At 39.9% G+C, this 25,491-nt stretch overlaps 1 protein-coding gene across 3 annotated transcripts; it reads left to right on the top strand.

Moving 5' to 3' along the window:
- Positions 1-2: 2 nt before the first annotated feature.
- TBP (TATA-box binding protein) lies at positions 3-25,491 on the top strand. Of its 3 annotated transcripts, none has more exons than XM_014835846.3 (9): positions 3-1,672; positions 4,402-4,454; positions 4,573-4,780; positions 7,492-7,898; positions 15,322-15,409; positions 20,637-20,728; positions 22,576-22,743; positions 23,929-24,023; positions 24,737-25,491. In XM_014835846.3, exons 3-9 carry the CDS (start codon positions 4,727-4,729, stop codon positions 24,814-24,816), a joined length of 984 nt encoding a protein of 327 aa, XP_014691332.1. In that variant the 5' UTR covers positions 3-1,672; positions 4,402-4,454; positions 4,573-4,726; the 3' UTR covers positions 24,817-25,491. The 3 variants fall into 3 exon arrangements, with proteins under 3 accessions (XP_014691332.1, XP_014691333.1, XP_070368237.1); XM_014835847.3 differs by having other exon boundaries at positions 1,524-1,672; positions 4,577-4,780; XM_070512136.1 differs by lacking the exon at positions 4,402-4,454 and having other exon boundaries at positions 1,551-1,672.

Below are 25,491 nucleotides of genomic sequence, written 5' to 3'. Positions count from 1 at the left end.
CCGGCGCACCCCCGTAGCAAGAAAGCTGACGGATGTAAAGGGTTTTCTTTCCTAAGAAAGCATTCGAATTCACTTGTGATGGACAAAAATTTTAAAGTCTGACTATACAAAAAAAATATGGTAAAACTATGGAGCAACGGAAACTCAAATACTGTATTGGAGTGGAAATTGGTACAGCCAAATTTCAAAAAGGGGTTGGCACCACCTAGCACAGCTGAAGATGTACACACGTCATGACCCAGCAATTTCACGCCGAGGTATATATTCCCCGGAAGACATGTGCAGGAATGTTCATACAGCATTGTTCTTAATGGCCCCAAATTGGAAATGAGCCAAGTGTCCATAAACAGCAGAATGGATGAACCAACTGAGGGATATGTCACAGCAAAGAAAATTAACCGACTTCAGCTAGAGGGAAGACATATCAACATGGATGAGTCTTGTAACGTTGGGCAAAAGAATACACACTACATAACTCAGGAGTACACAGTGAGTAGGAACAGCTTGTTTGGGGTATGGGGGGGTTCTGGTGCTGGCAATACTCGGTTTCTTTACTTGATTTCTAGCCATCTGTTAATCTGTACATATGTTTATGCACTTTCTTATATGAATATTATATTTTACAATTTTTAAAATATTTTTAAAAAGCAAGCAAGCAATTGGCTAACATAGGATGGACTCCTGATGTATACATGCAATTCTGGAACCAGAAAAGACTTTTGAAAAGTACTTGTTTAATTAAAACTTTCCCCATGTTTTACTGTAAACAAAGAAAGGATAAAACAAAGGATTTTCTTCGATGGTTATGGACAGAGAAGTACTGTACTTATTCACGTACTGTCCTGGATACAAAAAACGTATACAATATTTCCTTTCCTTAAGGGGTTCACAACCTCTTTGATTATATAAATACAAAGGAAGCAAAATTACAAGTAGTACAATATATGATTATGCCTAAATGAGCCATAGAAGGAGATGGTGTTGAGGTCCAACCAAGTACCAAGGAAGTAAAGACAGAAACTACTCAGAGTTTCTTCCTGCCAATATGAAAAGAGTGAATAAGATGGTAGCAGCAGAGTTAAAATACAACTGAATCTGTAAACCAGGCTGTCCGCTTTTGTTTTCCTTCTCCTTCTGCGTGTTTGGGAATAGCCAGCAGGCACTGAGGGCTTACCCTGTGCCACTGTTCATGCATTCCTTAATGCATCTCACGCCGTCCTTCGAAGGCAAGTGCTACTGTTATTCTATTCTAGAGACGAAGAAACTGGGGCAGAGAGGTCAGGTAACTTGTCAAAGGTCACACCGCTAGTCGGCTTGAAAAGTCAACATTTAAAAATCACTATCTCGCCCACGTCCAGCAAAGACCAATGAGAAGATGCTTGCGCAAGGCGGCCCCGCCCCGGAACTCCTCGAGAGCTCCGCCCCGCCCCGCGCGCCCCGTAAGTCGAGTAGCCGAAGAAACACAGGAAGTGACGGAGTGCCCACACTTGCTATGGCGGCCGCTCTGCCGCCGGCCGCCCGCTGAAGCCGAGGGCGGAACTGGCGGAAGTGACATTATCAACGCGCGCCTGGAGTTCAGGAGGGTCGAGAAGGGTCGCCGTGGCGGGTGCCTGGGCCGCCTGCGGCTTAGCTTCGTGTCCGCGGCCGTTAGCAGTCTCTGCCGGGACTCCAGGTAACAGCCCTCCTCGCGTCTCCTCTTCTCCGAGGGCTCGTGCAGAGGCGGCCGCTACGGCGCTGCCGGGGCGATGGCGGGAGCAGACACGGAGGGGGCGCGCAGGCCGCGCGGGGACCGTCCTCTGCTCGGGCCTGTACCGGCCGCGTCCCGCCGGCGGCTCGAAAGCGGCGTCCCGGGGCGGGGGCGGGCGCGGACGGCTGGGGTGGGCGGTCCGCGCGGCCGGGGCCCGGGGGCTTCGGTTATGCCGTCCGTGTCTCCTCCACGAGGTTGGAAGGAGATTCCCTCTGGCCGGTGCCACCTGTCTTGCTCCCAGCAGACGTGGTTTTGGTATAAAGTTGCGCTTGAGATTGTTCTAAGGTTTTTCCAGAAGCCAGAGATTCGGACTCGGGAGCGCGTAAGAGTTAAATGCACGCCGCTTTATTCACAAGGCCTCCCGGTCGAGGCCCTGGCCAGCGTGGTTTTCCGCTTTAGAAGTCTGGGTAGGCTACTCTACGAAAAGCGGGTGCTCGATTGAGTTGTATGGACACCAGGAGACTGCGCAGCATTAACTGATTCTTCTCCCTTACTAGTAATTGTGTCCAAACAGTATGGAATATGATGCTTCAGTTTCCAAAAGATGAAGACACTCTGCAGACAGCTTTCTTTCCTAAGTTAGTGCAGGAATCACTGCGGTTTTCACGACACCGGCGAGGGGAGATGGTCAGTGCCATCACTGGGAGTGAGCCATGAGCTCTGAACAACGTAACATCAGGCCCCAACCCAGGAACTCAGGTTTCTTCTTAGACTGGCAGTTTGCAGAAAGGAGTCTGAAGCCATCAGCTTCAGCTTCTGCATAAATTGCTAGTCATGTTTGTGAGTGCTTTAAATCCCACCCTCCTGGTCTCTAGCAGGGCCTGCTTTAAATTGAACTTGCAGCCTCCAGTTTTACCTCATCGAATTCATTCACACTCTCGCCAAAGGAGATCTACTCCTCTGCCGTTCAAAATTTGGTCCCTGCTCTTACTGCTTATGTGATAATGACTAAGACTCCTGATAATGTGACCCCACTTGTATTTGCCAACTCATCCCCTGCAGGAGCCTTCCATACAGTCGTGCCAAGCTTGTTGCTTGGGTACTGCGTGCTCTTTCAATCTTCGTCTCTCTTTTGCGTGTTCCATCTTTCTTTTGCGTCAAGAGCTGATTTGTAAATTCCTCCTCACCTTGCTAGACTTGTCAGATGCTCCCTGCTTTGTGAAAATACTCCTTGTTAGAACACATGGCCCTTATCTTATCTTTTCTTCCAGCGCATGTGTGCATTTATTCATGATCGTGTACCATCCGCCAGGCTCGGTGCTAAGTGCAGGGATTACAGACTTGTGTGCTTTTTTCTGCACTCAAGGAACTTAGTATAGTGCATATCTGTTGTTATAGCACTTAAGCTTTGCCCTATAGCAATTATTTGCATACCCTTCAGATGGAACTGTGATGCCAAAGGCTGCATATCCTGTTCATTTTTATGTTTGCAGCACTTCTATTGTTTTTAATTATAGGATGATACTGTTGTTATTATAGGATGCCAAAAAATGCTAATTTTCTTACATCTCATATTTTCTTTTTTCTTTTTTTTGAGGAAGATTAGCCCTGAGCTAACATGTACTGCCAATCCTCCTCTATTTGCTGAGGAAGACTGGCCCCAAGCTAACATCCATGCCCTTCTTCCTCTACTTTATATGTGGGACGCCTTCCACAGCATGGCTTGCCAAGCTGTGCCATGTCCACACCCAGGAGCCAAACCAGCAAACCCCGGGCTGCCGAAGCGGAACGTGTGCACTTAACTGTTGCACCACTAGGCTGGCCCTATGTTTTTGAAGCAGAGTTTTTATTTTTTATTTTTGGTCTGTTTTTTAGTGATGAGTGCGTAAGATATATAATCTTTGGGGTCCTTTGTCCTTTCAAAGTGATTGTGAGATTCTTACGTTCATCCAACAAATATGTGTGTCTTTGACATATAGCTTGTAACTTTGAGACCTATGCATTCTGCGTGGGAATATCTTATTAAATGATAATGTTTAAGCTGAAATCTAGTAATAGCTAACATTTATCCTGTGCGTGCTACATGTGGTGACTGGACGTGTTCTTGATGTGTCAATCAGTCAGTCCTATTTGATTCAATCAGTTCTCAGCAACCCTGGGCAAGTTAGGGATCCCCATCTGAACTAAACTGAACAAAAAGGTCTTTCGACAGTCCCTTGCTTCTTTGGTCTAAGAGTAATTTCAGATGTGTAGCCAGTAAAGAGATGATGACGTAAGGACAGCCAGACACAGGCACAGTTTGTATTTGTGTGTTCTAAAGAGGTAAAGTTATTGTGTATACAAAAATATGATATTGTATTTATTTTTGTCTATACAGCTTCTATCACTGTTTTATTAAGGTAGCAGCTCAATAAATGATCACATTAAAGTGTATTGGATCCAATTCAATATTTTGGAACTTAACTTATCCACCCAAGACATGATGGAGGATGTAAAACTGATTGGAATGTTTAAAAATCTGAACTTGGCCTAATAGCACTGTCTAGACATTGCTTAATAAATATTTCTGCTCAGATATGATAGTTTGCTCAGAAATTCATTTTCTCTGGGTACTTTGCTCTGAAACTTTTTAATGTTGATTATGACACCTTAATTTTGAACACTGTAAGAGTATTTAAATTAAACATATAACAAAACGATTTTTCTGTTGGCAGTTTTGCATGCAGTCACAGGAAATGTGGAAGGAATAAGATTTCAGCATTATAAGGTAAAAAGAAATGTATTCCAAAAGAGCTTCATTGGTTTTTTTGTGTAACCATGAAACTGGTTTATAAGCCTGTCCAGCTTACCTATATTCTTACATTAAACTTCAAACCTTTTTTAAGACAGCGTCACTGTTTCTTGGTGTATGTGAAGATAACCCAGAGAGCTGAGGAAGTTGCTAAGAAGAGTGTGCTGGGGATGGTCCAGGAAAAGACCGAATGCTGAGGCGAGTTCCAGTCCAAAGGGTTTTGATTTGCTAAGAAGAAAGAGAGCATCATGGATCAGAACAACAGCCTGCCGCCTTATGCTCAGGGCTTGGCCTCCCCTCAGGTAACACAGCTGGACGGGGGCACAGGTGGGACAGATGTCCCTCCTGGAGACGGTGTAAAAGGGAAGGAAGGAATTGAACAATCTGCTGTTGAAAATGGATTTGTATTTCTTTAAACCTCCCTTATTTTGTTGAGAAGTTCTTTTAGGCTTTGGACAGGCATGATAGTGTTTAATTTGGGGAGTTTCTTTGGAAGCTAAAATATGTATTTGTCCATAAAAATGTAATCTTTTCATAAACACTTATGAAAGTGTTCCAAGTGATTATTATAGGGTCTTTGATTTTGAAAATAAGTCACCAAATCATTTTCTAATTTTATCTTTTTATCTATTTTTATCTTTTTATCTTGTTTAAGGTTCCAAATAACATGTCTATGTTTAAAAGTTTTAAATAACCTCTGTTGAAGTATAATTTACATACAATAAAAACACCTGCTTTAAGTGTATGTTTTGATAATCATACACCCCTGTCTAAGTTATAGAACAATTCAATTACCCTAAAAAAATCCCTTCCTGCCCCTTTGCAGTCACTCCCCTAGCCCCAGGCAGCTACTGCTTTCTAGAGCTAAAGATAGTTTTGCCTAGTCTAGAATTTCATGCAGATGGAATCAAACCAGTACGTGCTTTCTTTGTGTCTGTCTTCTTTGCCCCGCATGACATTTGTATATCAGCAAAGTCCTTTCTGTTGCCAAGTAGTGCTCTACTGTGTGGATATACAACAGTTTGTTTACCCATTCTCCAGTTGTGGACATTCAGCGTGCTTCCAGGTTGGGGCTATTATGAATAAAGGCGCTGTAAACATTTGTGCACAGGCTTTGTGTACACTATATTTTTACTTCTCTTGGGTAGATGCTTGGGCATGGGATTGCTAGATCATATGGTAAGTGTATGTTTCATTTTTTAAGACACTGCCAAACTGTATTCTAAAGTTCCCCCAGCAGCATGTGTGAGTCCTAGTCGCTCCACAGCCTCACCAACACTTGGGTTTTTTTACTTTTAGCCATTCTGGTGGTTGCTTAGTAGTATTTCTTTATGGTTTTAGTTTGCATTTTCCTGGTCACCTATGATCTTGAGCATCTTGTCAAGTGCTTATTAGCCATTTATATATCTTATTTGTAAAGTGTACTTCGTATCTTTTACTTATTTTTTACTGGTTTATTCATCTTTTATTGAACTGTAATTGTTCTTTATGTATTCTAATACAAGTCCTTTCTCAGATACATGTATTGTAGATGTTTTTCCCAGTCTGTGGCTTATATTTTAATTTTCTTAATGGTGTCTTTCAAAGAGTTGAAGTTCTTAATTTGTTCTAACGTCCATTTATCAGTTTTACTTCATGGTTAGTGCATTTGTGTCCTGTCTAAGAAATCTGCCTACTCAAAGTCTTAAGGATTTTTCTCCTCATAGTTTTAGCCGTTACATGTATGTCTGTGATCCATTTTGAGTTCATGTTTTTGTATGACATAAAGACAGACCTTTCAAAGCCTTACTCTTATTAAATTAATGTAACCTGAATTTTTTCCTAGCCAGTATTTTTGTAGAAATAAGTAATAGGTGCAACAGACTGACGCCTGTAGTGTCAGGGCTGCAGTATATATTTGGTCTCCTCCTCTCATTTTCTTTCTTTGCCTATGTTGGTGAAACAACTTAACGTAAATATTTTAGATATTTTTAGTTTATACTTTCTGCCAAATAAAGTGAAGGAAGTGGGAAAGGATGGCTCTTTTTTGGGTCCTGCACCCATTTGAGAATCAGCCCATGAAAACTGTGGATCTCTCCATGCAGACATGTTGGTGTAATTCTGAGGGGCTCACAAAGCCGTTACAAGCTCTGCAGGCCCCATGGCTCCACGGCTTCTGGTGTTGTGGGAAAGCACGGGGCTGGGTGTCAGGAAAACTTGGTTGTGATCTTGGCTCATCTAATGATATCTATGTCTTGGGCAAGCCATTTAACTTCTCTTGGTGTCAGTTTTCTTGTCTTTAATGTGGGAAGACCAGCATCTGTTTTCCCTTTCCCGAAGGGCTGCTGTAGAACTCGGGTGAATTAATGAATATAGCAATGTCTAGAAAAGTTTAGAATCGTTATGGAAAAGCATATTGATATTCTGATAGATGCATTGGATTTTGTTGATTTAAAGTTTTGGGAGAGCAAATGATCAACCTTTTCGAATAGTATTCTAGTAATCGTCATTATCATTACTAACACTTCAGAGTTTTCTATGTGCCTGTCATGTTGAATGGTTTAAGTGGATATCTCTAGGGTAACCATATAATTTTTCATTTAAACTGGGACAGATGCCTTGAGAGGGAAACTGGGTCCTTCCAGGTGGTATGCGGGGATAGTAGTCTAAACAAGGATGTGTGGTCACTCTGCTTGTCTCCCTTATTCTTTCTAACAATCTTAGAGCCTTATTGTCCCCTAGGTATGCCTAAACAGTTGAGCAGCTTCCTCGAGTTCTCACGTGTAGTAAGTAGCAGAGTTGGATTTGATACCCAGGCCTAATCGCAAATCCTAAGCTCTTACGCACCATGTTAGCGTGAAGAAGAAAGTGATGTCTCTAAGAACAATAGGTTCCTCCCTATTAATGCTTAATAACCCCGTTTATACTCGGAAGGTGTCTGTCTTTGCATGTCTCACATGCTCTTCTACCAGGCAAGTCCTGCAAACACTCAACACCGGCCTGCCTAACCCGTTGTTCTCCTGACTCTCCACAGGGTGCCATGACTCCTGGAATCCCTATCTTTAGTCCTATGATGCCTTACGGCACAGGACTGACTCCACAGCCTATTCAGAACACCAATAGCCTGTCTATTTTGGAGGAGCAGCAAAGGCAGCAGCAGCAACAGCAGCAGCAGCAGCAGCAGCAGCAGCAGCAGCAACAGCAGCAGCAGCAGCAGCAACAGCAGCAGCAGCAGGCAGCGGCAGCAGTTCAGCAGTCGACATCCCAGCAGGCGACACAGGGGGCCTCGGGCCAGACACCACAGCTCTTCCACTCGCAGACTCTTACCACTGCACCCTTGCCAGGCACCACGCCCCTGTACCCCTCCCCCATGACCCCCATGACCCCCATCACCCCTGCCACGCCAGCCTCTGAGAGCTCTGGGATTGTGCCGCAGCTGCAGTGAGTACTTTGTGTTGTCCTCGGCCTTGCCCTGGGGGGGTTCCTTGGAGCTGTTGTCGTTGTTTTCAGGTGGATTGACTTCTTTAAGGGTGTGGCGCTAATGGTAATCGGGTGTCAGAATCTGCTTTCTCTGTGCCCAAGAGAGGGAAGCAGAGCTGTCTTAGTGAGTTAGCGTGCTCAGCGAGAGGCTCTTAGAACATCTTCAGAAATCCGCCAGCTTGTGTTTGTGTACTTGGGCCTATGAAATCCTGCTTGGATTTCATTGTTGTTGTCACAGACATTTCCCTGTAGCTGATTTGCTAAATCAAGCCTTATGTAGTCTCCTTCCTTTGTGATGTTTTAGGTCTTTAGGAAAATTAATTGCTTAGTCACAGATTCAGTATAGTTCACAGTGGTCCTTGTTTTTCTTCATTGGTGTTTTGAGGGCTGCATATAAATCTTAGAAGAGCTATGTCCTTCCCACAAGCGGAGGACGGCTGTTCTTGCCCTAAGTGGATTTCTGTCCCTAAATCGAGAGGGTCCCATATGTAACAGGATAGGAGGGGTAGGACGAAATCTCTCCTTTCTAAAAAGCACAAATATTCCGTTGTACCTATCAGTGAGAAGTGTATAGCTTTTGTTTTTAGGAAGCTTGTGGCCAAATCAAGGAGTTATTTGAATAACTGCATCACCAGGTTCCTTGTAGGCCATTTCTCATCCTTTTTAGAACTAAGTAGTGTTTAGTCATGGTTTCTCTTATCCAAAGACGTAAATCTTGGCTCAGGTATTTATTTGATCTGACACATTTTAATTTTAATGATTTTTGAGAGAGAAGCACTTGTTAGTTCACTTTTCTCAACACCATTTCCTGTTGGCTTGCACACTTGTCTGCCTCCTGGGGACACTTAAGTTTGCACCTCTGATTTAAATCATAAATTATAACCAGTTTGGATGGGGTGTTTGCTTCTTGCTGGCACCTTAATCTTTCTGGTATTCCACAAAGTGTTCAGTCGGCCACATTACTGAGTTTCTACTATCTGCTAAGAGCCCTACTGAGTGGGAATCCAGTGGCCTCTAAATCTTAATAGCCTTATGAAGAATTAGGGTAAATATTCAATTAATGAAAATGTATAAGAATACCTTTTTAAGATTCTGGGAAGATAGCAGGGTAGGACAACCCGAAATCAGTCTCCCCACCCAGACAACAATTGTACTGGCAGAATCCGTCTGATATAACTAGTTTGGAACTCGAGTTTGTTGAAGGCTTGGAACTGCCAGGGGAAGGTTTGGATGGTGAATTGCAGTCAGTTTTGGTCAATGTCAGCTCTTAGCACGGGAGCAGCTACCCATCCTCCACCCCCAACTCCCTGGCAGGCAGCGGTGCAGGTGTTCCTGGAGCAGCTTGCACACAGATTGTGGGAGCCAGGGTGGGTAAAAGGACCCTGTCCTACAAATATTGTGGTTCTGTTCTATGGTCACTGATTGCTGCTGCTGATCACAGAGGTGCAGACAAAGAGACAGGCAGCCATTGTTGCACTTCCCCCCATTGTTGCAAGCCCCTCCTCCTCTGGCTGAAGTGACTTCTAGGGGATTTAAAATGTCATTGCCCTTCCCCCCACCCTCACTTACCTATTTTCCTCTTTTGGGAGTCAGACATCAAAGACTGGGACCTTCCAAACCAACTGCATTCACAGGGAAAAAAGTGATGTGCATGCCCAAGGAAAGGCTAGAAAAGACCTGAGAAGACCTCAGGCTGATCCACAGCACAGATAGCCTACAACAATCAAAAAACAAAAATAACAAAAACAACTAACCCTGGAGAAGGGGGAGAATCTGATTTCCAGAATTGCCGCATTTCTAGATTCAGATGTCCACTGTCCAACAAAAAGACAGAAGACTCACAAAGAAACAGAAAAGTATGGCTCATTCAAAGGGAAAAAATAATTCAACAGAATCTGTCCCAGAGAAAGACCTGATGACAGATATACTAGACAAACACTTTAAAAAAACTGCCCTAAAGATGTTCAGAGAACTAAAGGAAGATGTGGAGAAATAAAAAAAGAATGATGTGTGAACAAAATGGAATATCAATAATGAGCTAGAAGGCCTAAAAAGAAACCAGAAAGAAATTCTGAATCTGGAAAGTATGATATTTGAAGTGAAAAAATTCACTAGAGGGATTCAACGAAAGATTTGAGCAGGCCAAAGAAAGAATCAGTGAACTCGAGGATAGGACAACAGAAATTAGCGAGGCTGAGGAAGAGAAAGAAAAAGGATTGAAGAAAAATGAACAGAGCCTAAGGATCCTGGGGGACACCATGAAGCAGACCAATGTACACATTGTAGGTGCCCCAGAGGGAGGAGAGAGAGAAAGGGGCAGAGAGAATGTCTGAAGAAATAATGGCTGAGGACTTCCTACATTTGATGAAAGACATGAATATAAACATTGAAGAAGCTCAACGAACTCCACACAAGGTGAATTCAGAGACACCCACTCTGAGACACATTATAATCAGACTTTCAAAATACAAAGAGTGAATCTTGAAAACAGCAAGAGAGAAGGGAATCATCACATACAAGCAATGCTCAATAGCAGAATCAGCAGATTTCTCATCAGAAACTTTGGAGGCCAGAAGACAGTGGACCAATAGATTCAAAGTGTGAAAGGAAAAACTGTCAACCAAGAGTCCTATATCTGGTAAAACTGTCCTTCAAAAGTGAGGGAGAAATCAAGACATTCCCAGTTAAACAAAAGCTGAAACAGTTTATAGTTCATGGCCACTAGACCTGCCCTGGAAGAAATGCTCAAGGGAGTTCTGCTGGATGAAATGCAACCATACCAGAGAGCTCCTCCAAGCCGTATTGAGAAATAAAGATCTCATTAAAGCCAAGTACATCATTTATAAAGCTAGGATTATTGTAACAATGGTGTGTAACTTTACTTTTTGTTTTCTACATAATTTTAAGAGACTAATACCTCTTAAAGAAAAGAAAACAATTGTTAGCGTAAAGCTAGTATTACTGTAACTTTGGTTTGTAACTCCAAATCTTGTTTTCTATATAATTTAAAAGACTAGCACATTTTAAATAATGATTAGTTTATGTTTGGGTCACACGATGTATGAAGATGTAGTTTTGTGACATCAGTAACCAAAAGGGGTGGGGACAGAGCCCTAAAGGAAAAGAGTTTTTGTACGTTACTCAAGTTAAGCTGCTATGAATTCAAATTAGACTGTTACAACTTCAGGATGTTAAATGTAATCCCAATGGTAACCACAAAGAAAATAGCCTAGAATAGACACGAAAAGAAATTAAGAAGTAGCTTAAGTATTTCACTTTAAAAACCAACTAAACACGAAAGAAGAGAGGAATGCAGGAAATGAGGGACAAAGAAGCTATAGGGCATACGGAAAACATCTTATCAGTAATTATTTTACATGTAAGTGGATTAAACTGTCCAGTCAAAAGGAAGAGATTGGCAGAATGGATAAAAACACATGATCCAACTATATGCTGTCTACCAGAGACCCAGTTAAGATCCAAAGACACAAACAGGTTGAAAGTAAAAGGATGGAAAAAGATAATCTATGGAGATAGTAAACAGAAGAGAGCAGGAGTAGCTATACTAATATCAGACAGAACAGACTTTAAATCAAAAAAGATTACAGGAAACAAGAATATTACATATTAATGAAACGTTCAATATAGCAAGGAGATAGAATAATTATAAACCTTTGCATACCTAATGACAGACCATCAAAATATATAAGGCCCAAATCGACAGAATTGAAGGAAGAAATAGACAATTTTACCATAATAGTTGGAGACTTTAGTATCCCACTCACAATACTGGATAGAACAATCAGACAGATGATAACTAAGGAGTCTCCCACTCTCAATACTGGATAGAACAATCAGACAGATGATAACTAAGGAGTCTCCCACTCTCAATACTGGATAGAACAATCAGACAGATGATAACTAAGGAGTCTCCCACTCTCAATACTGGATAGAACAATCAGACAGATGATAACTAAGGAGACAGAAGACTTAACACAATAAACCAACTGGATCTAACAGACGTGTACAGAACAGGCCACCCAACAGCAGCATGCACACTGTTTTCAAGTACACATGGGAAATTTTCTAGGATATACCATGTGTTAGGCCACAAATTAAGTCTCAGTAAATTTTAAAAGATAGCTATACAAAGGATCTGACCAAAATGAGGTGAAGTTAGAAATTAATAACACAAAGAAAACCGGAAAATTTACAAAATTTTAGAAATTAAACAGCACACTTTTAAATAGCCACAGATCAAAGAAGAGATTACAAGGGCAATTAGAAAATACTTAGATTACAGATGGCAACTAGATTTTGGTGGTGAACATGATGTAGTCTATACAGAAGTTGAAATATAATGATGTACACCTGAAATGTACATAATGTTATAAACCAATGTTACCTCAATTAAAAAAAGAAAGAAAGAAAGAAAAAAAAATCTTAGAGGAAACGCCTTAAATCTTTCAACATTGAGTATTATGTTTGCTGTGGGTTTTTCACATATGACTTTTATTATGTTAAGATAATTTCCATCTGTCCCTATTTTGTTGAGTGTTTTTATCATGAAAGGGCAGTGAATTTTGTCAAATGCTTTTTCTGCATCATGATGGATCAGGTGTTTTTTTCGTTCTTCACTTTGTTGTTCCAGTGCTTTTCATTGATCAATTTTCATGTTTAACCATCCGTGTATTCTAGGAATGAATCCCATTTGCTCATGGTATATAATCCTTTTAATATGCTGCCGAATTCTGTTTCCTAGAAGTTTGTTGAGCATTTTTGCATCAATGATCACAGGGATATTGGTCTGTAGTTTTCTTTTCTTGTAGTATCTTGGCCTGGGTTTGGCGTCAGCATAATGCTGGCCTCAATGAACGAATCAGGAAGGGGAAGGGTGCCAAGACTATCCAATGGAGAAAGGACAGTCTTTCAACAAATGGTGCTGGGAAAACTGGATGTCCACATTAAAGGATGAAGTTGGACTCTCATCTAACGCCATATACAAAAATTAACTCAAAGTAGATCAAGGACCTAAATGTAAGACCTAAAACAAATTAAACTTTGAGAAGAAAACAAGACAAAAGCTCCATGACATTGGACTTGGCAATGATTTCCAAGATATGACACCAAAGGCACAGGTAACAAAAGAAAAAATAGACAAATTAGACTTCATGAAAATTTAAAAAAATTGTACATCAAAAGACTCTATCCACAGAGTAAAAAAGCAACCCACAGAATGGGAGAAAATATTTGCAAATCATGTATCATATAAGGGATTAATATCCAGAATATATAGAGAACTCCTAAACCTTAACAGCAAAAACTAAACTGCCTGATTCACAAAAAGGGCAAAGGAGTTGAATAGACATTTCTCCAGAGAAGATACACGAATGGTCAATAAGGACATGAAAAAATGTTCAACATCAGTAATCATTAGGGAAATGCAAATCAAAACTACAGTGAGATACCACCTCACACTTATTAGGATGACTAAAATTAAAAAAAAAAAAAACAGTACAAGTGGCAAGGAGGTAGAGAAGTTGGAATCCTTGTGCACTGTTGGTGGGAATGTAAAATGGTACGGCCACTGTGGAAAACAATATGGAGGTTCCTCAAAAAATTGAAGTAGAATTACCATATGACCCAACAAGACCACTTCTGGGTATATACCCAAAAGAAGTGAAAGCAGGGTCTTAAAGAGATGTTTGTACAACCATGTTCATAGCCATATTAGTCACAATAGCTAAAATAGGGAAGTGACCCAGATGTCGTGGACAGATGAATGGATAAGCAAAACATGGTATATTCATACAGTGGAATATTCTTTAGCTGTAAAAAGGAAAGGAGTTCTGCAGTATACTACAACATGGGGAACCTTGAGGGCATTATGTTAAGTGAAATAAGCCAGTCACAAAAAGACAAATACTATTGGATCCACTTAAATGAGGTACTTAGAATAGTCAAAAGCATAGAGATAGAAGGTAAAATGGTGGTTGCCAGGGCCTGGGAAGAGGGAAGGATGGGGAGTTCTTCTTTAATGGGGACAGAGTTTCAGTTTTACAAGATGAAAAGAGTTATAGGGACGGATGGTGGTGGTGGCTACACACAATGTGAATGTATTGAATACCACTGAACCGTACACTTAAAAATAGTTGAGAGTCAATTTTATGTTATGTGTATTTTAACACAATTTTCATACAAAGAGAAAAAAAATACATTTAACAATTATATGACTGAATTTGTGATAGATGCACCAAAATTTACTTGGTTCCGTTCATAAGTGGTTAAATGCTGAAGGCAAGTGTGTATATAAAATTGGAAGGAAACAGGTGATGAAGAAGTGGAAACATTCATTGAGTTGGTCATCCTAATTGGCCTTACAGTTGTGCATTAAAGAAGACAACATCCTCTTTTCAACCAAATGGTAAGCTATCAAAAGTATTGTATTTTGACAGTACAAGACAACAAACCAGAAACAGCAATGAGCCAGCACTGATTTGAGATGGTTTGCAATCTGGAATCGGTATTCAGAGGACAGTGATGTTCCAGGTCCATGCCTGATGGTTGGTGGGCAATTAGTTTCATTCAAAGGGCATTGCCCATTTTGAGTCCATACTTTTAAAACCAGGAAAATATAGAATAGTTCTGGATTTGCTGTATTTAAATATTTGTTAAAATTTCTAATAAACTTGCTTCTCCATTATGTAGTTATTCTTTTGTAAGTGACTCTTAAAATTATATAAGAATATTGAAAAATAAAGGTCCATGGGACCCAGATAATAAATGGTGATGTCTGTTTCTCTTGATTTACTGAGGGCTAATCAGAAGAAAAAATAGTTTTTTTCCTGTGTCAAAGATACTGAATTCTTGTTCCTGCAAAAGATACTTAATTTTGAAAGGACTAAGAAAGTCATGCCTGCATATTTCTTTATAAATAGTGTTTTTTGGGATTAGTGGTGGTGATGCTGGTGTTTCAGAGCTCAGGGATGAGTTGAGTCAGTACAGGCAGAAGGCTTGGACAGGTCACTGGAGACAAACGGCCCAGCCCTGACTCCACCATTTAGGAGCCATGTGTGTCCAGAGCAGGTGCTCCCCCATTGAAGCCTCAGCTGCTTCCTCTGAAAATGGGAATGTTAATAGTTAGGACTTCATAGTGCATCATAAATGTGGAGTGATAATCTTTGGAAAATGCTCACCATGGTGTGGTGTACTTGTCAAACAATGTCAGCAACTTTTAAATTTTAATATAAAAATTAATGTAAATTAGTGTAAATTTAATGAAATTCAGTTAGTTTAAGTGAAAGAATCAGATTTTTAAATATCCATCTGATACCTCATCCTGTAAAAATTAAATAACCATGTTTTCTTTTCAAATTTCTTGCAGAAATATTGTATCCACAGTGAATCTTGGTTGTAAACTTGACCTAAAGACCATTGCACTTCGTGCCCGAAATGCTGAATATAATCCCAAGGTCAGAACAATTTTAATGTATTTCAAACTATAATAATACAGGAATTTACTTCTAAAGGTTCCTAGATCAAAAAGTTTGTATCATGCTTAAGTTTGTTGACACCAACAAAACGAGAATTTAAAGCAAAATGTGTATCATTTTTATTGAATAGCTACCATGTAAGAGACCCTAGGAATTCAGCAGTCTGCAAGATAAACTAAGTTTATAACCCATTGTGGTGGGGATCATATGAAGTTAGAGAACAACGTGTATAGTCTGACTGCACTTATACTTTGAAAACTATATAGAACGACATGCTATCTGGAACTTACTTGAAAATAATCCAGTTGGAGAATTGGGAAAGGGGCACATGGATGAAAGAAGATTGGCCAAAAGTTAACAATTGTTAAATTTGGATAATAAGTACAAGGAAGTTTATTATAATATATCTTTCTACCTTTGTATAACTTTAAAATTTTTTATAATAAAAAGATTAGAGGGAAAAATACCTACAAGTTTTCTGATCTTAAGAGCAATCTGAGTGTATGTTAAGTCTTTTATCCTTGCATAGGAGAAAAGCTAATTTTTTAAAAATAGTAAACATTTGCATTCAAAAATGAGTGGACATTCTTAGAGGGCCAGACAGAAACCAGGCATCTGAATCTAGAAGACGGTCAGGTTGAAGAGCTCTGAGGCAAGGTCCTGCGGAAGATAGCTCCCCCGAAGTGGGGGCATCTGTCAAAGAGTAACTCCAAGATGGATAATTAATTATTGGCATGCTCTTTATTTTTATGCAAGGGAAACCAGCATTAAATTGATTTCTTGTAACAAGGGAAAAATAAGATTTTATATCAGAAAAAGAAAAGAGAGGGTAGAAGGAAAAACTATGAATTCTGTGTGACAGGCTGTCTGTAACGTGTGTCAGCACCTCCAAGTTTTCCTAGCTTAGTGCCATGTCTTTACTGATGTCCTTCTGTGCCTCCCTTGGTTAGACTCCCTGTCCAGGTCACCCATGAGAGCTTCAGTTTTTCTTTCATATCGTATCATTAGTTGAATGTCATCGTGAAACAATGACCATGTATGTAGCAGCATTTAAGCACCTGACTGGTGGAGGAGAGGAAAAGAATAAGAATAATCATAAATATCAAAAAATATGTGGAACTCACTTCATATCCAGTTTTTTAGTTTGCTTAATCCTAACTGGAAGAATTAACTCCCAAGAATCAGTTTGATCAATTTTAGGAACCAAGTCTTTTTTCTCAATTAATTAATTGATTGTTCTGCTCCTCACCCCCGTGGAATATTTATCTGGGTGTTAAAAGATGTATTAACGGTCGTACAGGTACTACTTGGCTGGCCAATAAATAGCTGAGGACAATATTATTATTATCTGGCTCTGTTTTAGCCAGTGAATTTATTATACTATGTTGAGTGAGCTGTTTCACTTGTTTTCTGAACCACAATCCAGGTTTTAGTTTAGGAACTCCTAGCCAGGGTAGAAATCTCTTAGAAACAGTGAAATCACATTCTTGTACCCCTTTTGCTAAGTGACTATGTTGGGATCTTAATAAGATGTTTTACCTGAGGTTTTGGTTTTGAATGCTTGGAAGAGCTGGATAACAAATGTAATGGTGGAACAAACATGCAAAAAAAGGGTTAATACCAAGGGGAAGAAGTGAGAAGGAAGAGGCTGTAAATAATAAAATGAAAGTCTGTTGTCTTATCCTGGGTCTTGATTCAGAGGTCTAAGGAGGAATCTGTGTTTTCAGGAGTCATGTCTTTCAGGAGGCCGTTTAGTAGATTTCAGGTCGATCTTCCGGGAGAACCCATGTCCAGTTGGATTCTGAGCACATGCAAACTGGGGAATGTATTCTGATGCCTGAAAACAGTGTTTTAGTTGGGAGAGCCTGAAACACTTCCTTGTAGGCTGTTTGTTAGAAGGCCGACTTGCACGGATGCCTCCTCGGGCATGTGTCTGCTCCTGTGTATCGAGTAGAGATAGGTGCAGTGATGTCTTCTGTGGAGAGTAGCTCACCCCGTGGAGCAGCCGACTGGACAGGACATTGTTTGGCAGGGTCAGGGTGTGACCAGGTTGAGACTTAGGGGAGCCAGGCCAGTTCTCATAGGCCTTCCAGGAGCAGTTTCCCAGGTTGAGAATTTGTGGGGATTTTGAGGTTTGGATCACCTTGTTCTTAGCGCTAAGACTTTAGGTCAAGGAAAATAAAACTGTTGTTGGAAACTTGGACTATTTTAGCCTTGGCCTTTTAACAGAGGAGAGCTTCAATCAACAGAAAAACTATTTACATACCATTATTAAGCAAATCTGAGCTTTTTGATTTGGGCATTGAATGAAATCTGAAGTGGGAGCCCAGAGCCTTGCCCTCCATTTCCGTCTTTCCTGGCCTGTGATAACTCAAGATACGACATTTCTCAGCACCCTCTTGAGCTTCTCAAGTAAAATTTCCCCACCAATATTTTTGTGAAGTCTGAATCAATGTACATATTTTTCTCTGTCATTTTCTGGTGGTGGTGGCTTTTTGTTGTGTGTCTGTGCACACACGTGTGTGCACATGCATAAGTATAAAAATTTGATAATTTTGAGTGACACCAAGCCATTTTGAGATATTTAAATAAAACAAAGAGAAAAGATAATGAGTAAGTTTCTGCCTCCCCCTCAACCTGAAAAAAGAAAGATTATCCCTTTGGTATCGGTGGTGGCCAAACCTGGTAAGAGCTGCTGTTTGCATAAGCTAGAGAAGGCACTTTCCTTAGAATGAGCTGTAATCTTACAACTGATATTTCCTTCAGGAGTCTGATTTTCTCTAAGAAGTCATGAGTGTATTTTTAATGGTTTAATTGGCAATAACCAAAGAAGATAGAAGACTCTTATTTTCATAATGACACAAACCCAAAAGCTTATCGACTATTAATATTTACTCATGAACCTCTAGTAAGATAACTATCTTAGTAGAATGAGCTAATGGTAACAGAATATTTCATAACAATATTTAGAAGTTACTGTATCAATATAAAGTATAGCTTGATTATTTTAAATATGAGTCATTATTGAATGACTCATTAGCATTTATCATCAGGATGAAACATCAGTCAAAATGAGGCAGGTTTAGATTTATTTTGATCGTCCAGAGATTTTTGTTTACTTTCTGTTAAGGGAAGGGAAGTAATGTAGATGAGTTTAGACTGGAGTAGTAGTTAACAATTAGGTAGGAAGCAGACAATAATTTTATAGAAGTGTAGGGGTGTGTTTGCCAGCTACAGCAGATAGGGAGGTTGGATAAATAAATGTTAGCTGTGGGTTGAGAAAAATCTTAAGTAATGGTCTTAGGGTGAGTTTCCAGATCTCTAAAACATAACTCTGTCTTTGTGTACAAGCGAGAAAGATCCGAAGTCAGAGTTGCTGTAATAACTGGCCAAGAAAGAAGATGGCTCATTTAGCTTTTGACACTTTTTGGTCAGCCTGGTTGAGCTAATTAATTTAAATATGGAGAACATCAAATATACCTAATCATTTTAGAACCCCTTTATACAGTGAGAGAATAAATCTTTATAGTTAACCAATGTCCATTTAGTAAACCACAAAGATACCTAGATATAAGAACAGTTCTATTATTTTGAATTTAGAGTGAGAATTTAAGAAAGAAAGATGATTTGTTAGAACTATTGAATTTTTTAAATCATTTAAAGCATTTTACCTTTGACTTTAAAATACAATGTCATATTAAGATAATGCATATATCACGTTAAACTTATGATGTTAATAAACTGTAACAATTTCCTTAATAAGGAAATAAAATATATATTTCTCATTAACTATCGTACCTGGTATAGACTCAGCCATTTATATTATTACCTTAGCCAAAGCAATCCAGTGTTGTTTCTCCAGACACAAGGAAGAGTAGGAGGCAGATAACCAAGAAATGTCTGACTGTCCATCAGTGCACATTATATATACATTTGATGATTGTTGAAGTGGCAAGAATGGACATTACATTAATATCACCCCTTCCCCAGTTAATTGAATGGTCGTTATGTAACATAAAAATGAGAGTAAAGGGTAAAGAAAAACCGTTTTGTGACCACTGTTTTCATCTTTATCTTAAGAAATTATCTAAATATAAAAAAAGTTTTTAAGTATTCGTCTAAGATCCTAAGGTAGTTAAGGTCTAAAAGTCACCATTTAACCACCACGGCGAGTTCGTATGATGTGTAGCATTGTAAGAATTCATCTCTATCTAGCATAATTTTATTTAGTTGAATACATAATTTTATAATTTTCTAGTCTCTAATGAAGTGATGTTAGTTATCTGACCAATAAAAGCAGTGGAGGGAATTCAGGAAATGGAAAATAATTAGGATTTTCCTGGGACTTGTGTAAACTGGAATATAGGGCTAGTATTTTTACATGGTAGTAAAATCAGGGAAGACAGAGCAGTTTTTAAACTAAAATTTTTAAAGCAATCTAATTGTCAAGGGTCATCTCGACTAGAAATATTATATGAATTTTTTCTTATGTAATTAAATACAAGATAGTAAAATTTTCTAGTTATCTGAAAGTAATTCTTTGCTTTTTATCATGTAACCTAGTAACTGAGGCCATTAATTCAACCCATGGTTGAAATATTTTCCCCATGAGTTACAAGAAAAACATGTTAAAACATAAAAAGTAGAAATTAAAAACAAAAACTTTGATCTTGTCTTACTTTGCATTATGTAAGTGCTAATGCATTAATACTGTGTCTAAAAGCGAACTGCAAACAGGAGGTTGCTTCAGTACATATTGATAATGCTTATAATCTGATTTGTTATTTCCCTCTGGAGGTAGAAAAGGTTTATCAGTTTGTCTAAAAAATCATTAATAAAACATTTATAGTTATAGAAGCTAATCATGATCATCAGCAAATATAAGGCAGAAACAGAGGCATTGGTATTTATTGATGATGTACTTAGTTGAAAAAATTTTGCAGATATTACTTATCTTCTCTTGTTGGAATGTGTGTGGATGGACACGGGTCTTGGTCTAACCTCCTTAGAAGTCACGGTTTATCTGTTCTGCTCTCTACGCAAAAGCATGTATAGCACCTGGTGATGTGAGGGAACTCTGTGTAGGAACGTGTGCGTGTCCAAGCTCCTTGTTTTCAGTTGTGATGTTCTCTGTCATTGCCTAGCTCTCCCACAGAAACCAGCCGTCTGACATGACCTCGTTAACGCTTGTCTCTGACTGTTTCAGCGTTTTGCTGCTGTAATCATGAGGATAAGAGAGCCCCGAACCACTGCACTGATATTCAGCTCTGGGAAAATGGTGTGCACGGGAGCCAAGAGGTAGGTGTAAGCAGGTCATTCTCCTGGTCTATAGGTTCTGAAGGAAATGGTTGTATCCCATGGTTCCTAGGTATCAGGCTAATACTTTAATAAATGTGAGTGTTGCTTTCTTATTAAAATGGTTGATTCTAATCACTTTAGACAGCATTAATTTCATTTTCTTAAAACCAGGCTTGAGTTCCACATGCACGTTACAGTGCTCATTACCATACAAGTTGGTTGCATTTTCTGTATATTTGATAAATTAACATCAAAACTATTAATAAGGATCCTTTTATGTAAAGAATTTCATATATAGCACAGATTCACCAGTCAGGAATCACAGAATTTCACAGCTGAGTGTGTGAGCGCACCATGTGTGTTGGTTATAGATGCCTGCTGCCCCTGGTCGTAAATAGTCCTAATTGCGAGGGCTTGAGTTATATAGGGCTGAGGGAATGCCCCCCTCTCAGAAAGTGCTGTTGCCCTTGTTCTCTTCTGTTTGGGGTGATCCTGTCTGTGAAGATTAGTGCTTTGGGGCCTTGACTACAGTCATGTGCCGCAGAATGACGTTTTGGTCCAGGACAGACGGCACAGATGACAGTGGCCCCATAAGGTTAGTACCACGCAGCCTAGGTGTGTAGTGGGCTGTACCGTCTAGGTTGGTGTAAGTGCACTCTGTGATGTTTGCCCAGCGACAAAATTGCCTAGCGAAGCGTGTCTCAGAATGTTGCTCCGTCATTAAGCAACTCAAGACTGTATTCTAAACCTTGTCTAACAGAGCCACGTACTTGGTAGAAGGCAAAAGCTGGAGGGAAGATTAGGAACGTTAGCTTTGTAGAGCTTTTAGAAATGAAGCAAATTAAACTTTTGAAAGAAGGATAATAAAATGCAGGTGGGGGGTCATTACTTAGAGGGCTGTGGATGCCTTTGCTGCTTCTGAACTTGGAGAGTTGTCTTGTAATGGAGGGCCACTGTTGTGCATGTTTCTGACTCTGGTCTCTCAGAGTTTTTTCCGAAAGCAAGACATGAGTCTGTCCCTGGCTTCCACGTAATGATTCGTTTAGGAGTCCTCTTATTTGCCTGTTTTCGCCTGGATGGAACATCAGAAACATGAGTTTATCTCAGGGGTGCTAGGTGTTTGTTTCTGTCCCAGATGGCCTTTCCTGCAGTGGTTAGCCCTCTTCGTCCACAGCGTTTGCTCAGACCGAATAGTGTTCTATCTAGCTGGGTGATTATTGTATCAAGGTAAGAAACTATAAATACATTTATTTTCCTCAAAGAAGAAAAAGCACTGCATGTTTGTATGCTTAATTTCTGTTGTTCCTGACCCCTGTTCTTGAGTCTTTGTGTGATCGTAGTGTTACTTTCATTCTGCTGTTTTTCCCTGAGCTCTACATTGTCATAGTTTATGCAACAAATGTTAAAGAAATGTATAGAGACTTGACATAAAAGAGGACAGGATTAGTGTATACATTCTTTAGGTATAAATCTCATCAGTATTTTCCTATCAAAACGAAGCTTGTTAGTTTTCATCTCAGTAGGAATATGTGGACTAAAATACAATAATCAAGGTAATGGTGATGACGATATTTTATTTCATACTTGTAAAATCCACGGCTGTCAGTAATTTGGTGAATCGAAAAGGTAATCATTTATATAGGCCTACATTTCCTGTCAAGGACACAGGAGTACTTTATAATGAAGTTAATGTCTCTTGATCTTTTCTCTTATCGGAAGGGGGGGTGACCAGTTTACACTTTTCTTTTGAAACAACTTTCCTATTTTGGACTTTTTATAAGTTACTCATCTAAATAATTATTTTAGCTGGCTTGGAGTATAAACACCTCACTTTTCCCTTTCCCTAGTGAAGAACAATCCAGACTAGCAGCAAGAAAATATGCCAGAGTTGTACAGAAGTTGGGTTTTCCAGCCAAGTTCTTGGACTTTAAGATCCAGAACATGGTGGGGAGCTGCGATGTGAAGTTCCCTATAAGGCTGGAAGGCCTCGTGCTCACCCACCAGCAGTTTAGTAGGTGAGTCTGAAATGTATTGTTGTTGCTTTTGGCAACAGTTCATTTATAATCTATTTAAACACTGTTCATGATAAAACATATGCAAAATAATCAGTATGTAGGAACAAATGATGTGGTCACAGATGTATTTATTATTGAAATTTCTTCCTGATGTCTTTGTAATATCTCTTACTGTCGCCAGCCTCCTGCTTCCCATTTCACTTAGTGACATCCAAAACTCCTTGTTACTGGGATGAATTGATTCCCATTCTGTATGTTTCATCATTTTATTGCTCAATCAATGCATTATAAATGCATGCATTAAATTCACCACCTCTTGTATCAATTTTTTCCCCAGTTGTTTGAATCTTTTCTTCTAGTCAGCATTCTATCAGATGTGCCAGCAAAGTGTGAAGTTGAGTGATAGGAATATTCTTTCCATTGGTTTCCCTGCGACTCCCTGGTGAGGACGTGCCCACCTCGGCAGCCTCTCTGCTCACAGCACCGCCCAGACTTGCCCCTCTTGCACAGGGCCTTTGTGCATCCCGCGTTTAGACCTGGCACACTCTGGTCTCACCTTTCACCCAGGAAGCTCCCACTTGCATCTCAGATATCCACCCAAGCGTCTCTTCCTCAGAGAAGCCTGTCCTGAATTTCCCACCAGGTTAAACAGACACTCATCCTAACTGTTTTCAGCCTCTCTCAACTAACAAAATGAGATCACTAGGGTTAGAATAAGACATCACAGTAGTGCATGTGGTCAGGGGAAGACTCCTTCTCCAGACAGCATCTTCTCTACCACTGTGGTTAGATTGCCTGACCAAAGTTAACAGCTAGAGCATATTTCCATTTAGTGGGATGAGAGGGGAATGGTTAAAAGGCAAACTTACTATCAGATCTTAGACATAAATGATTATTGGGCTCTTACAAGTCCATATACCTAAAATGGTCCAGAATGAAGCTTGATAAGGGTCAGAGACTACAAAACCTGAAATTCTTGTTCTTAGAAAATCCAGATTGATTAGAGACAGAGTTGGCCTCACTTGGCCTCACGTCCTTTCTCCTTTGATGCTCCTTGAAGAACTGGGCTTTCCCTCCTGATTATTTTGCTGTTTACTCAGTATTTTCCCTTGTACATGTCCTCATTTTATCTAAAAGCATGGACAGCTTTTAATTTCTAAATTGTTTTTGCTGTTTTCCTTCTAGTTATGAGCCAGAGTTATTTCCTGGTTTAATCTACAGGATGATCAAACCCAGAATTGTTCTCCTTATATTTGTTTCTGGAAAAGTTGTATTAACAGGTATGTTGTAATGGCAGGTAGTATCTGAAGGTTTGAAGGGGTTTCAAGAACGGCATTTTCTCAGCGCTGAAAAGTAATTTCGCAGTGCTGGGACTTGTAAAGAGGCCTGTGCCCCTTTTTTCTCTTCCCCCGACCCTGACACTGATGAGAAACATACCCACTAGAGGGCGTAAGAGGAGGGGAATCAGACCACAGTCCTGCTGATCCTTTAGCCGAAGCATGACCTTTGGTGGGGAGAGGGGGGAACAGTGAGCATTACATTGGATAAGAGGTGGCGTTTTAAGTTAGAAATTGTCCTCTAAAGCTGTGGGATTCATCAGTAGTATTGTTTCTAGAAAACAGAGGAAGGTTCAGAAGAGCTTGGTCGAAGGCAACAACTGGGAGAATAAGATTCAGCCATTTCCACTGCTGCCCTGCTGGGTTCATGACCTGGTGCAGGGACCCAGGCTGGTCACACGGGCAAACTGCAGAGAGGGAGGCCGGATTCACCTGGGGCGTTGCTTTTGTAGGCCGTTTTAAGAAAATACTTTAAAAACAAAAATAGGATTGTGACAAGGGATCCGTCATGCATGTTTTAATGCCTGCGTCCATTAGTCTAACTGGGTATGGAGAGAATTGTGCTTGTAGTTTCGTTTTAAAGTAATGATTTCACCTTCTTAATAGATTAAGAAATGCTATTTCAGACTCATCTCTACTCCACCTTGTCTTCGTAGGTGCTAAAGTCAGAGCAGAGATTTATGAAGCATTTGAAAACATCTACCCCATCCTAAAAGGTTTCAGGAAGACCACGTAATGGCCCTCGTGTTCTCCTGCCTCCCCTACCCACTTGTTTTTTTTAAAACAAATCAGTTTTGGTACATTTAAGTGGTGGTGTTGTGGACGATTTGGTGAGAAGCTGGACGTTCTAGTGGGTTGCTGTACCAGGGGGAGCTCTCCTGCTCGTGTCCCGCGGGGATGCTGCGCAGGGTGTCGTTTCTGCACAGAGGACACCGCAGCGTTACTGTAAGTTGCTCACACTGTGCTGCTATTTGGGCAGCGCTGCCCGTTAATTTATATTTAGATTTTTAAACACTTACTGCTGTTGACAGTTGGTTTAAGGGACAAAACTTTAAGTGTTAAAGCCACCTCTACAATTGATTGGACTTTTTATTTTGGCTTGTTTCTTCCCCATAAACCAGTTTTTATATTTCTACCAGAAAAGAAAAGATCTTTTTTAAAAGTGTTGTTTTCTAATTTGTAATTCCTGGGGGTTATTTTTGTGCCAGACACATTCCGCCTTTTCAGTATTGCAGGACAGAATAGACGTATTAATGAAAACGATGGCTGTACATAATTGTTTCTTCAGAGTACTCTGTACAATAAATGCTGTTTATAAAAGTGTTAGATTGATGTTATAAATAATACCTTGTAAGATTCATGTGATCATACATGTTAAAAAGTTGTATTTTAGATATAATGACTGAAATCA

The sequence above is a fragment of the Equus asinus genome, chromosome 1, assembly GCF_041296235.1.
Source record: "Equus asinus isolate D_3611 breed Donkey chromosome 1, EquAss-T2T_v2, whole genome shotgun sequence".
NCBI lineage: Eukaryota > Metazoa > Chordata > Mammalia > Perissodactyla > Equidae > Equus > Equus asinus.
This window is presented reverse-complemented; position numbering and strand designations above follow the sequence as displayed.